Here is a 14,771-nt window from a genome sequence, read left to right as displayed (position 1 = left end):
GTCAGCCATTGGCTAGATCAGTTTCAGCATCCTCCTCCTCTTCTTCATCGGAATGACCGGAGTCAATTCCAGGTGCGAGAAGTCTTATTGGATGGACGGGTGAGAAAGATGCTCCCCTTGGAGTAGAGCAGAATGATACTTTGGATTTCGCACTCCCTCCGCCAGGTGAGCTAACTCAGGTTGAGGGATTGCGTTGTCGTCACTGCGCTGAGGAGCAAGACCGAGGTCAAGCTCTGGGTCGGTGCAGGAGAATAGACAGAACTAGCGTGAGACACTAGAAATTCTGCTGGTGCAATACCTTCAGAATCTCCTAGAGGATGACCAAGGTCAACCTCTGAGGAAGCCGTTGTGTGCTTCCTCTGTGCCCATTGCTGGATCAGCTGCAGAGGAACTTCCTTCGATGGGGGACCAGCAATCCCTAAGAAAGTAATTTTTCCTTTTGCCCACACATACACCAAATAGTCTGGCCTATTCTTCAAATACTGTATTCTCCTCTGTCCTCATGCACCTGACAATACTGAGATTACCAAACAATTCTACTTCTCTCAAGGGGTTAACTACTGCAATGTCATTGCTCAGTAGCCACTTTCCTCTTGCTAAGGGTGAAAGAGACTCCTTAGCTATGGTAAGCAACATTGAGCCTCGCCTTCAAACTATAAGAAAGGGATATCCTCTCATCGCTAGATCTTTCCTAACTCATGCGGACATACAAACTTGCCTTTTCCCAATCGGAATTGAGACCTCCCTTTTGGAACTTTGACAGCAGCCAAACTAGTCAAGGAACTTCATGGTCTCTCTTTCGACATGGCCCATTCATGAGAAGCGTGAAAGGCAACGTTCAATTTCGTCCCTGAGTTTGTTGCCAGACACAGTCTCCAGAGGTGACGGATCTTAAACAACAAGTCTCCACTCGGTAACTGACGATCCAGATCATCTGTTATTGTACCCGGGGTGAGGTTTGAGGCTCTACCTCAAGAGAAGCGCAACAGCCCACCCAGGTCCTTTCTTTTGTCGTCGGTACTGTACTGGGAAAGACAAGAGGAGGATCACTAAAACATCATCTCTGCTGGATTCAGTCATCAATTACGCTCTGAATCCAGATCCTCATCTAACACATCGACCCACAGTGTCAGGGGCATAGCTATGCCCCTGGCCCTTCTAAGCAGATTACTCTGTGACGCAGGTTCTACAAGCAAGGGTGTGAATGCTCCAGGTGACTTTCACAACCTTTCTCCTGCAAGACATGATCTGAAAGTATACTACATCGCCTAGGCAAGACAAGATCTCGGTTACCTAAATCGCCGAAACTCTAACGTATACGATGGACAAAAGGAAGAGGAAATTATGCATAAAATAAATATCTTTACTAGTATAATTGTGCTTAAATAGCTTTCATAATTTATTAATGCTATTACAACCGGGAATCGTTCTGCTAACTAAATAACTCATGCATAATGAACGATAGCGCCCATGGCACCTCCGGTAACAGGCTTAGTTCCTAACACAATTAATTACTCTAATTTCACTGTGGAACAGGAGCTAAAAATTATACATTGTAAAGAATCAATACTCAACTTTCCAGAGGCGAAAGAAGCTGGAGATTGCATAATAATCCTCACAAAATCGCTCAAAAAGGTTAGATCAACAGGGAACACCACTGTGCGAATTCGCTACAAAAATAGGAATAACCGCCATCTTGAATATGGCGCCAGCTAGATACTCAATAGTAGTATGGGAGAAAGGGTAACCTTGATAACGGCTCCCTTTCTATTTTTGCCACTCTTCCCCCTCAAGGCGAAAACGCTATTCGGGGTGAAGATCGCTATGTGTTGTATCAAGCATACGTCCCCTGATTATGCGATATCCTTATTAGAATTTTAAGAATATTCGCGCCAGGAGTTAGAATTCTGGAGACCTAAAGGTAAATTCTCTGGGAATATCACTGTAGTTCAAATATCCTTTGGAAGCTACTTATAGGAATCTTCCATCAGGACGACATGGCTATCTCACCCAAAAATAGATTTTTCGCTTCGCTCAAAATCTGTTTATCGGTCCTATGGTAGCTGCACAACAGCTGGTTGTATACCTCAAGCTCCTTATTGGGCAAGTAGCAGAAGGTTGAGGGCACTGTTACCCGGTTTTAGTCTGCGTGAATGAAAAGGTTTGATTGGCTCTTATTCTTTTTTTCATCCAACCCCTTCTTGGGGAAAGCAGCATCCTGGGTTCTCTGCATAAGCTGACCTCAAAGTACTGCAGGTAAACCATGTTCCCCTCTGTACCTAGTATTAAGCTAATACTGTTGCGTCCCTATACCCTGGCAAGGTGGTATGGGGAAAGTCTTGGTTACAACAGTTTTTTCTACAAAAAGACTCGGAATAACTTTACCTAGACAGTCACACTTCTAAATATCTCAACACACAGATTGGCAGGAACGTCCTCCCTTCCTAATGGGCGATTCACCCCTAAATAAATAGCGTAGGTTTATATTCCAGTTGCGTAACAAATGACATTCGTAGGTAATTTGTATTTTTAAATATCTAACTTCCCTGGTAGTTACATATATATATAGCTTTATCCCGCCGATTTGTCGCGCGCACGGCAAAAATGCAAAATTCACGGCAATCGCCGATAGGTGGCCAGGTGATGACACCTGTGCGCCCTCTATCCAGGTACAAGGAACCATTCCCATTTGTCCTCAGAAATTCCCTGCCGTCGTTCTAGCAACACGGAAATTCACTCTACTTTGTTTGGCTTTGCTTTAACTACAAATTGGTGAAGTACCCATTGCTTTTTTTGGTTGATGGCTTTCGCTGATATTGGATTTTCCTTTCTTTTTCACACGAATAAGATAGATTTTGTTGGTCCGACTTGGACAGTTTATTTTAACTTGTTTTCTGGATTTTTAAGATGGCTGCCTCTGTTGTTAGATTTTGTGTGAAGGGTTGCAAGACCGGCTTCCAAAAGCTGCTCTTGATCCCCACACAGTATGTAGAAATCCAGAGGGCATGTGTGTACTTTTGGAATATGATTGCTATGTTCGTAAGCTTGTAAGGGATAGGATCAGGAATTTTTCCCCCTACTGTAAAAACTAACGCACCAACTCTTAAAGACATGATGGTGGAAGGAAATCATTCCGCCAGCACTATGACGTCACAAATCATGTGACGTAAACTCTACGAAGAATGACTTGAAGGAAATCATTCCGCCAGCACTATGATGTCACAAATCATTTGACGTAAACTCTACGAAGAATGATTTGCAAATATGTAAATTTATTTCTTTTTCTTGCAAGGAATGTAAAGAAAATACTAACTTACAAAGCATAAGTATTTAATTTTTATAATGTAAGGGAAATATATTATTTTCAAGTAAATTTTTGTCCTATTCGTATACTTTCTTTAGTTAATTATCGATCTATTATCAGAAATTAAACTAGTGTACAGTCAATTTACGCTACGTAGTACTCATGACGATCGTTACTGTTCCACAATACTTTGTATCATTATTTAATATTTTGATATTGGGAATACTAATATTAATCGTATAGCCTATTGAATTCTCATTCTAGCCCTTGGCGAAAGAGTAGAATCTCTCGCAGGTCTAAATTATGTTCTGATGTGAAAGAGTTAAAAGTGCTAGTTTCAGTGCTTAAATCAGTGCAGTGGAGGGTGCGGCTGCTCGGTCCTGTAGTTCTCCTAGCCCTGGGCCTCTTCCATGCTCCCCAACCCCTGGGAGAAGGAATGTCGACAGGCGAAGGGAGGCGAGAGGCGTTAGCCCCCGAGCAGTCGTCCCCTCGAGCGTACCTGTTGACGCTTCCCAGGACGCTTGCCCTCGCCATGGGAAAGGCCAGGTAAAAGTGTTATCTTCGCCGTCGGATGACGCAGCTCACAGACGAGGCTGGCATCTTACGTTTTTCCTTTCTTGCTAGAGAAGTAAGAGCCTCGGACGTCATGAAACCGAGCGTCAAGATCGCGAACGTCATAGTTCCGAGCGTCAAGATCGCAAACGTCATAGTTCTGAGCGTCTAGCGTTGGAACAACATGACACCAGGTGTCATGATATTGGACTCCTTGTCGCCAGAAGTCAGGATAAGACCGGAGTTAGGACAGCGAGACACGGACTCGCCGCAAGTTGCAGCGCTCATTGACGCTCCCTCGCAGCAAGCTGGACGCGTGACGGGAGGCGACAAGGATCGTGACGCTCCCTCGCAGCATGCTGGACGCATGCATGACGCACGCAAGCATGACGCACGCAAGCATGACGCTCCCTCGCAGCATGCTGGACACATGCATGACGCACGCAAGCAGGACGAGGCTGGTGATCCCCACACTTGTTCTACATCGGAAATCGCCAATCCTTTAGAAGAGATCTCAGAGGAGGAGACGCAAGAAACTCTTCATGAGGCGGATCTGTAAAGATTACTTGCGGTGTTGGTGGACTTATTTCGGAATGATTTTCAGCAGGCTGTTCCTCGCACCTCGCCCTCTCAGTTTATGAAGGGTAGACCCCAGAAGTCTTCCTCCTTCAAGAAGACAGTTTTAGCCAGATCGGTGAGGAGGGCTTTTTCGACGTTGAACGACTGGATTTTGAAGAAAAAGGAACTGGGAAGGACAACCTTTTCCTTCCCCCCAATGAGATTGGCTTCTAGATCTAGCGTGTGGTACGAGACTGGGGCGGCTCTCGGCTTGGGAGTTCCTGCCTCTTCCCAAGGGGACTTCTCCAGACTCGTAGACACCTCGCGTAGAACAGACATGTCTAAGACTAAAGTTATGTGTTCCACATCGGAAAATGACCACTTGCTGAAAGGCGTCTTCAGGACAATTGAAGTCTTCAGCTTGATGGACTGGACTCTCGGAGCCCTCGCAGATATTACAGACGAGAAGAGCGAGATGCAAATGCACCTTTTTGCCTGTCTCAATAAAATTGTGAGGGACGGGACAGTCGAACTTACAGCCCTTTTCACAGCAGGTATTATTAAGAAAAGAGCTATCCTGTTTCTTTCCTGTCGTCAGGTGGGACTCTCGCTCAGAGAACAGAGCTCTTGTATGCTCCTTTGACCAAATAACTTTCCCTCAGAGCTAGTGAAGGACTGCAAGGAAAGTTCTTCCGGCAAAATTTTTAGCCAGGAAGGAGAGGGAAGCTCCTCCCACGCGTCAGCCCTTTCGTGAGAGAGCCCTTTCGAGAGGAAGCCAGAGAATGGCTGCTGGACGGCAACCTCGTAAAACCCCAAACAGCAACCGAAACCCATAAAGGGAATTCAACAACCTCCAGACACAAGTGGGAGCCAGATTATCCCACTACTGGCAAGAGTGGAGTCAAAGGGTAGCGGACGATTGGACAGTTGAAGTACTGAAGGAAGGATACAAATCCCCTTCCTAAGGAAGCCCCTTCTTTCGCCAGAGCCGTTAGAGTGGACAGCTACATACTCAGGGAGCAAAGTAGCAGCTCTTCAAGAGTAGGTAAACCAGATGCTGTCAAAAGCAGCAATAGAAGTGGTAGAGGACCCCTCGTCAGAAGGATTTTACAACAGACTATTTCTGGTACCCTAGAACTCGCGGTATTGAAGACCCGTTCTGGACGTAATTCCACTGAACAAGTATGTGAGCAAAGTCAAGTTTGCTATAGGGACATCTGCGTCAGTCCTAGCAGGCACCAGACAAGGAGACTTGATGGCATTGATGGAACTGCAGGACGCGTATTTTCACGTCCCAATTCACCTGAACTACAGGAAATAGCTAAAATTTGTACATCACACAACAACTTTTCAGTTCAGAGCACTTTGTTTTGGACTAAGCACAGCCCCTTACGTTTTCACACGAGTGGTATCGAACGTGACTCTCTGGCTACTTCTGGAAGGGGTACGAATATCGATGTACCTGGACAACTGGCTAATCAGAGCCAGGTTGCAAGAAAAGTGTCTGGAGGATCTACAAGTGAATACATCTACGTCCACTTCAGTTCCATCTGTCAAGTTATTGGACAAGAGACCAAGACCTAGAGACGGGGATTCCGTTCCCTCTGGGAATCAGGAATCAGTTGAGTTGGTGGGACGACCCTAACAAGATGCTAGAAGGCTTCGAACTTCATCAGAAGGGCGAGATCTCGGGTCTATGGGAAGACCATCAGAAGAAATGGCACATGAACATGAAGGAACTGGTGGCCATTCATCGAATGCTAATACACTTCCAGGAGGAGGTTCAAAACAAGTTAGTACAGGTCAATGCAGACAACACACAGCATTGGCCTACATCAGGTAACAGGGAGGCACTCATTCGGATTCCCTTTACGAGGCAGCAAAGATCTGCTGTGGGCAAAAGCGAACTATATAACTCTGATAACCCACTTCTTAGAGGGAGAGAAGAATGTCAAAGCGGATCCTCTCAGCAGAGGAAGACAGTTTCTCACGACAGAATGGACCCTACATCACGAGGTGTGCAGCAGGCTTTGGAATCTGTGGGGAGAACCGTCAATAGACCTCTTTGCGACTCAGAGAACAAGAGGTTACCTGTTTACTGCTCTCCAGTCCCAGACCAGGAAGCAGTGGGAGTGGATGCCTTCCTCATGGAGTGGGAAGGACTAGACACGTACGCCTTTCCCCCCATTCAGGATCCTAGACAGAGTCATGAAGAGGTTCAGGGAGTCGAACAACGCCCGCATGACCATGATAGCTCCGTTTTGACCCATGAGACCCTGAATCACAGAAGTGATGGAGTGGCTAGTAGACACCCCCAGATCGTTGCCTTGTTGGAACGATCTACTCAGACAGCCACATATAGAGAGATACCATCAAAATCTCCTCGCTCTCAATCTAACTGCCTTTCGACTATCGGAAAACTGGCAAGAGAGAAGGGCTTTTCGAGGGAAGCCGCAAGAGCAATCGCGGGAGCGCGGAGGACATCCACAATCAAGGTGTACCAGTCAAAGTGGGACGTGTTTAGGGAATGGTGCAGAGTTCACAACATTTCCTCTTCCAGTACCTCTCTAACTCAACTGGCAGATTTTCTGTTACACTTAAAAACCCAAGATAATCTAGCAGTATCAACCATGCTAGCTTTCGGCTTCCGTCACAGAGATATTGAGGTGTCGGGAGACAAGGATCTCTCGGACCTCATAAGGTCCTTTGAGACAGTTAAGAGGAAGGACAACCCAACCCCCTCTTGGAATTTGGATGTAGTCCTGATGTTTTTAACCTTGAGCAAGTTTGAACCTCTCGACAAGGCTTCTTGGAAGGATCTCACTAAGAAGACCCTATTCCTGGTTGCATTGGCAACAGCCAAGAGGATAGGAGAATTGCAAGCCTTTAGCAAAAATGTAGGCTTCAATGGAGAGCAGGCAGTCTGCTCGCTGCAACTAGGTTTTCTCGCCAAGAACGAGAATCCTTCTCAGCTATGGCCCAAATCCTTTACCACACCAGGGTTAACTCATTTAGTAGGACAGGTAAAGGAGAAAGGCCTTTGTCCAGTGAGAGCCCTAAAATTTTATCTGCAGAGGACCAAAAACATGAGAGGACAGGCAGACAACCTCTGGTGCTCGGTGTAGAAACCTTCGTTACCCTTGTCAAAGAATGCACTGGCGTTCCTTATCAAGGATTTAATAAGAGAAGCTCACCAGAAGTGTGACGAGAAAAGCTTCCCAATCCTCAAAGTTAAAGCACACGAAGTAAGAGCTGTGGCAACTTCGATGGCTTATAGACACAGCAAGTCTATGAAAGCGATTTTGGAAGCGACATTCTGGCGAAGCAAATCAAACTTCGCAGATTGTTACCTAAAGAGGTACAGACCCAATATGAGGATTGTTGTTCCGTGGGTCCGTACATTGCCTCCGGTGCCGTAGTTGGACAAGGTACTACTGCCTCTAACCTATAACCTTGTTTATACCCTTGCCTTTTCTTGAACTTGTTCTCAGAGGTTGTCTGTGAGAGTTGCTGCAACCTTCCACGGCCTGAGATGCAAGTCTAAGTTAGGTTTTATGGAGTGTGTCATGGCTATGCCAGGATAGCAAGGGTGGTGGTCTAGTCATGTTAAGGTCAAGGACTGTGTGACAGCCCCACAGAGACTTTCTACAGCTCCCTGGGTGGATCGCTGGGTCTCTCAAGGAATGCAGGCAATGTTTTTAGTGTGTTAGTGGGTCAGGTGGTCAGCTCATTGTCCATGGCTATGCCAAGATAGCAAGGGTGGTGGTCTAGTCATGTTAAGGTAGAGGACTATGTGACAGCCCCACAGAGACTTTCTACAGCCCCCTGGGTGGATCGCTGGGTCTCTCAAGGAATGCAGGCAAATGAGGCAGGAAAACTATGAAGCCAGCTTCCTTATCAGGTAAGAACCAGATTATTGGTATAGCTAATTTATAGCGATTAATAATTATACAAATTCCCGACAGTGTTCTAACCCACCACCAATGGTGTCAATCAGCTATATATATGTAACTACCAGGGAAGTTAGAAATTTAAAAATGGTATTTTCATTTTAAAATAAATTTTTAAATATACTTACCTGGTAGTTACATATATAAAAGGTCCCTCCCTCCTCCCTTCTTAAAACAGGGGCATGGAATTTCTGAGGATAAATGGGAATGGTTCCAGGTACCTGGATAGAGGGAGCACGGGTATGATCACCTGGCCACCTATCGGCGATTGCTGCGAATTTTGAATTTCTGCTGTGCGCGCGACGAATCGGCGGGATGAAGCTATATATATGTAACTACCAGGTAAGTGTATTTAGAAATTTATTTTAAAATGAAAATACCATTTTTCCTAACGATACGAACCATAGCTATTTATATAAACTTACCCTATCCCCCATGAAGTCCTACCTCCAAGCAAAGTGATCTAAATCACCAGTGTGTGAGCTGGAGCAGTAGCAAGCTACCCCCCTACCCCCACTAACTAGTGGTATGGGTAGTTAACCCTTGCTAAATTTTAATGGCTCGTCATTTCAGCTTTACCGAAAGTAATACCTCTGAATAAATAGCTAAGGTTAGTATCGTTAGGAAAAATACAAATTATCTATGAATTTGTCATATTTTAAAAGTACTTGTATTTTTCTTAGCTATACAAATCTTATTCTTTTAAGTTTCATTTCCCTCCTCAACCAGCACTCTCAGTCCCAGGCCTAAGGTCGAAAGGGATATTCCTACTCCTTGGCTGGTGGGTGATGCTTCCCTGCCCTACCCGTCGATATTTATAGTAATCCCTCGCCATATTGTGGTTCACCTTCGCTCAATTGGTACATCACAAAATATATGTAAATCTCTATCACGGATTCCTTTATTTCGTGGGATTTTGAGAACATAATTTGTATACTGTACAGTATTCATATTTTCCCTGTAATCATTTTTTGTCATATAAATGCTTGAGTTTTTAAATATAACAAAGAAAATGTTAAAAATGGTAAAAATAATGAAATAAGAAAAATAATACAACATAGATTTCTGTATCTACTTCATGGTTTCTCAGCCATCACGGGCGTTGGGGGACTTTGAACGTAACACCCACGATAGTCGATGGATCCCTCTATAAATATCTCGTTAATAGTTGAATGACCTGGACTATGCTAAAGGATTTTTATTTTTTTTTTTTTTCCTCAGTTCTAGGTGGTAATGATATGAAAAGACTAGTAGCAAATCTCTCCTTGATTGAAGGACCCTTATAATTTTTTTTTAATTGAAATGCTATACTTTGCCCTTCTGTATTCAGTACAAAATGAACTTGAAGTTTTTATAATATGTAAATGTTAGTATAGAAAATAATAGTGTATTTTAGGCTATAATATGTGGTGATTAATCTAGTAGTATTTTCTTTATTTATAGAATTAAACCAAGATGAAGATTAAAAATCAGAAAAAGACACAACGAATATTGAACTTCTATTTTCGAAACTTCGGAGTTGGACGACCTTACACTGTATTGGTAGATGGAACCTTTTGTTCTGCTGCTTTAGAGGTGAGTTTTTTTCCTTGAAGGTACTTGACTTTCACATTTAATTGGAGGATTGTCATTTTATTTTAAGGGATAAATCCCAAGTTCTTCCGGTGCAAATACAAACCTTTGTCGTTTACTTAAAAATAATAGCGAAAGCTGGAATACACGCCAGTTAAAATTTTGTAACGAGGTGTAAACAGTTGATTGGTAGTTAGTGACTGGGAATGGGGGAAGACCCCACCCCCTTGCTTGGTTATTGAGTAGTCAATTTGATAGAACTGTCAGTGAGCAAAGACATTCCCACTGGCTGGAATACAGACAAACTTAATTTTTCTACTTTTTCCAGCATGTTAGCCACTTTGGATCTTTTGTGGGGATGCCTCCAGATATGTGGAAGTGTCCAAGGATATCGGACAAGACCTGCAGCACCTTCATAAGCTCCATGCAGACAGACCCCACCTTGAGTGGACAAACCTCCCCATGTGATGAGCGTTGGAAGTGGTCACCCTCCTAATGGGAAAGGTAGGGCAGGAGAAGAAAGAAATCCCAAAAGGGATTTGTTTTCGGTGAAGCTGAACTAACCATGATAATTTTAGTGAGAGATAACTACTGCACCCGCTAGTTAGCTGGTGGGAGTGGGGTAGCCCGGGTACAACGCTCACTCACACACTTAAGTTGAGTAACCACTTTTGCTTTCTTTGCTCGGTAGAGACGGTCATACTGCCCACTCTCCCAATTATTTTGGCTTTGATAATTTCTTTTTTCTTTTTTCCTTGCAAAATGTGTGTGCGTGTGAGTGAGTCCCATGCATACTTGTCCTGTCCCAAAGGCTGCACTTGCGGTACCTTCATGTCCGCCTTTAAGACGGACCCTCAACTGCTTTGTCCGACTTGTCCGGGCCGCCAGTGTCTGAGGGACGAAATCTGTGTAGTGTGTAGGGAGTGATCTGCCTCTCAGTGGGAGAGGTTTGGGCGATGGAAGAAGAAGAAATTCAAGCATGATTCTTCGCCTTCGGGGTCTTCCTCAAAGTCGAAGAAACACCAGTCTTCTACTTCTTACCCCCAATCTCTTCCCGAAGCTGCTTCTCCGCAGGTTCTTTCCCAAGAACGGCCAAGTAACAGCGCAGCCCTGATTACTCCAGGTCAGCCTTGTGGTGCGGGGATGGTGTTAACTTCCCTAGTGAGTCAGCTCCGCCCCTTCCCGCAGGGGCCGCCTCAGTTATATATGATTGACTTGCTTTTTGGCCATTACTGGGCATAGGTGGCCTCCCCTCGAAGGAGGTTCTCTTTGACCTACATTAGATAGGAGCAGAAATTAGACGTTATCCTCCTTCCTCCGCAGAGGTTCCTCCTCTTTCTGTAGGCATAGGCACTGCAGCTCCTCAGTCAGACTTTTGGTCTCCTGTGTCTGACTCTGAGAGTGTTGTCGATCTACCAGGGACGATGGCAGCTCACTCTCCTGGTGTTTTCCCTGCGGGGGAACACATCTCTTGTTCTCGAGAGAGAGCCGCCAAAGGGCAACGGCGGCTCAGAGATTCTTAGGTTTCTGTCCCTTCTCCTCCAAGGACGGAGGTGGAAGCCCGTAACCTACCCTTGGGTGGTCAAGCCTCCCCTCCGGGAGAGGCAAGCTAAGACCAGACTCCCCCTAGTGAGGAGCCTACTAGACGTTCCCCTTCAAAGGTCCTTCGGGTGGAGAACTTTGTGACCCCTCTCCATCCTGGGTGCTTTCCTCCTCGAGCTGTAAAGAGACGCCTTTTTAACCATCGGGGTTCCGGTCACATTGACACCTCGGGGTCTTGTGATCAATACGCTGTTCTGTGTGAGCAGAAGCCTTTGGACTCCCGTAGCTGAGAATTTGTGAGCTCTCGCAACCCAGGACCTTCGTGTTCCTGTCTCGTTGAGCCTTTGGAGTTTCGTGACACCAAAGGATCTTCGTATCCTCGTCACGTTGAACCTTCGGGTTCTCCCGGCACGGAAACCCTGGGTTCCAGTTGTGCTGAGCTTTCAGGCTTTCCCAATGGTGATAACATTGTGCCAGCTGCCGCGTGTTCTCACAGTCACGCTGAGACTCAGGTTTTATGTTACATGGAGATTTCATTCTCTTTGCGCAGCTCCCTTGGGATCTCACAACCCAGGTTACGGTGAGCCTTCGGGCTCTCGTGCTGCTCGCAATGCTGAACCTTCAAGTTCTCGTAGGTGAGAAACCTCGGTTTCCCGTTGCAAGGATCCTTCGGTATTGCGCAACCCCGGTTTCATTGAGCTTCCAGACTCTCGGACCGGACGTTACATTAAGCCTTAGGGCTCTTGTAACAGGGAGACCTCAGTCCCCCGTCTCGTGAAACCTTTAGGTTCGCACGACTATGGTTACACGTAACCTTTGTGCTCTCATAACCAACATTACGAGAAACTTTTTGGTCCTCTTGACGACCGTTATGACGAGTCTGTCAGCTTTTATGACAGAGAGTCTCTGGACTCTCGTGACCTGAGATACGACGAGCCTTCGGGCTCTCGTTTCTCTGCAGACCCTCCGGGTCCTCATCGCGTGATTTCTGAAAGATACCATCTTCCTTCAGAAATCAGTGACTTTCTCTGGATTCTCGTCATGACAGTCCCTCTGGGTCGCGCGAATTGGATTCACAATCCAATCTTACTCTGCCCCCTGGGTTTCCACCTCTTGCTCGTTTTCTCGCCTCGTCGCATGGAAGACCAGAGTCACGTGACATAGTAACGTTTCGCGACAGAGCATTGTCGCGTGACATGGCAGTGTCTCACGACGAAGCAATGTCTCATGACGTAGCAGCATCGTGTGACAGAGCTTCTCGTGACATGGTGTGGAGGATTAATTTTATTCTATTTGCTTTGGTTTTGCCAAATCGTGCGAGAGAGAGAGAGAGAGAGAGAGAGAGAGAGAGAGAGAGAGAGAGAGAGAGAGAGAGAGAGAGAGAGAGAGAGGGTGCGGGTATGTGTGTGTTTGTGTGTGTGTGTGTCCGCGGTGCGTGCCACCGAACGAGGGGTAATTAGCGTAATGATTGTTTGTAGTGGGAAAGACTGTTGGTATAATTGAGGTTGTTTGTTTACATTTTTTAGCTAGGTTAGGGTGGTGATGAATGTCTTGGGCAAATGCAATTTCTATTTGACTGTAGCATGAGTCGGTTGTGTCCTGAATGCTGGAATATGATTTTTTTGTTCATCGACCAGCCAGCTTGGAAGTGATTTTTTGTATTAGCATGAGTACAGTGTTTTCATTTATCTTTTTGGGGCTCGGCCATGTCGACCTGATGGAAGGTTCCTTTAGGTAGCTTACTAAGGGATATTTGCTAAAGCGATACTCCCAGAGAATTAACCGTAGGTCTCCAGAATTCTAACTCCTAGCGCGAGTATCCTTAATATAACTTTATGGATATCGCATAATATCAGGGGACGTATTTTTAGATACGACACATAGCAATCTTCACCCCGAATATATTTAACTCTTTGAAGAGGAAGAGTGGCTAACAAAAGGGGAGCCGTTATCAAGGTATCCGATGGACCTCCTCTCCATACTACTACGGGCCATCATTCCTTGTTCTGTAGCATTTAAGCTAAGTGCATTCCCAAGCTTTTCCCGGTGTTCGTTACGGATTTTTGGAATATAATCATGCAATCTCCAGCATCTTCATCCTCTGGAAAGTTGAGTATTTAATCTTTCCTGTGTATAATTTTAAGGCTCCCTTCTCACTGTTAAATTCGTATAATTTAAATGTGTTTGGTTGAGCGTAGCCAACACCGGAGGCGGCCATTTTAAGACCGCTGTCGTACATTATAAATGCATTTTGTAAGCAGTGACATTCCCGGTATTCAGCTATAAATTTTAGCTAGTTAGGCAAATTATACTAGTGAAGATATTGCATACGATATTATTTATTCCTCTTCCTATATGTGACTTTACTTTTCGTATACGCCAGGGACTCTGGTGGTACCAACCTTGGCCACGGTCCCCACCAGAGTTAGGCTAGCCTAACTCGTATATGTATACATTAGTAAAGTAATTCCCCATGTTTAACCTCACCCTATCGTTCCTTATTAATTCGGATGGGGACATACATCCCCTAGAATTTATGGATAAGGTTCGATATATATTCTCTTTTAGAGAGAAGAGGTTAAACCCTTCCTCCCTCTCTGAGCCGCCGCCATTACAGGCGGCAACCTCTATCTTTTGTCATTTGCCGTGGAGTAGTAAACTGCGGCTTGACTTAGATAGTTATACACCATCTGTCTTCTTTGCCGCCGAGTATCCCGGCTTTGAAATAAGATGGTAGCTCAGGGTGTACTGTCTTGCAGCTGACAATGTCGCCGACGGCGATCTTTGTTCCTCTGCCGCCCACGACGTCATCGGCACAGGAAGCCATGCTTCCTTAGTTCACTGCCGAGAGTAGGCGGCATACCTGCCGCCGCCTTTCTCCGCTGTGAACTATAAGACCCTTTCCCTTCTGCCCTCTATCCTTTAGTGTCGGCCTAGCTGTTACAACATTCTTTCGCCAGTATTCAGACAGTCATGCCGGGTTGACTGCGTTGCCGGCCGGGACCCTACCAGCGGCGGTTAGGTTGCCGCCTCGGTCACTTCCTCCTTATGTCCTTCCTTCACCAGAAGTGAATGCCAAGGGGGGAAAGACTGATGGCTGCCAGTGGGAAACCCAGCATAATGTTGAGATTCTTCAGTCCACTCTTGGCCTGCCATCCACAAACCTTGCAACCGGCAGTACAGCCAGCAGTAAAATTTTGTGGATGTATGGAAGCTAGAATCAGATGGATTCCTCCCCTTCCATTAGAACTCTCATTCTGGCAAGGAGACAGTAGGCGGCAGGATAGCCCTCC

General features: G+C 45.6%; 1 protein-coding gene across 2 annotated transcripts in view; it reads left to right on the top strand.

The window, feature by feature from the left end:
- Window positions 1-14,771, top strand: part of LOC137641511 (rRNA-processing protein UTP23 homolog) — a 172,182-nt gene that overhangs the window by 65,316 nt on the left and 92,095 nt on the right. For both annotated transcript variants that reach the window (XM_068374131.1, XM_068374130.1), the window contains exon 2: window positions 9,808-9,939. In XM_068374131.1, the coding sequence (XP_068230232.1) occupies window positions 9,820-9,939 (120 nt within the window). In that variant the 5' untranslated portion in view covers window positions 9,808-9,819. The remainder of the gene's footprint in view (window positions 1-9,807; window positions 9,940-14,771) is intronic.

Source organism: Palaemon carinicauda, chromosome 5, assembly GCF_036898095.1.
Source record: "Palaemon carinicauda isolate YSFRI2023 chromosome 5, ASM3689809v2, whole genome shotgun sequence".
Taxonomy (NCBI): domain Eukaryota; kingdom Metazoa; phylum Arthropoda; class Malacostraca; order Decapoda; family Palaemonidae; genus Palaemon; species Palaemon carinicauda.
The sequence above is the reverse complement of the archived record's forward strand: the minus strand, read 5'-3'. Positions and strand labels throughout refer to the sequence as shown.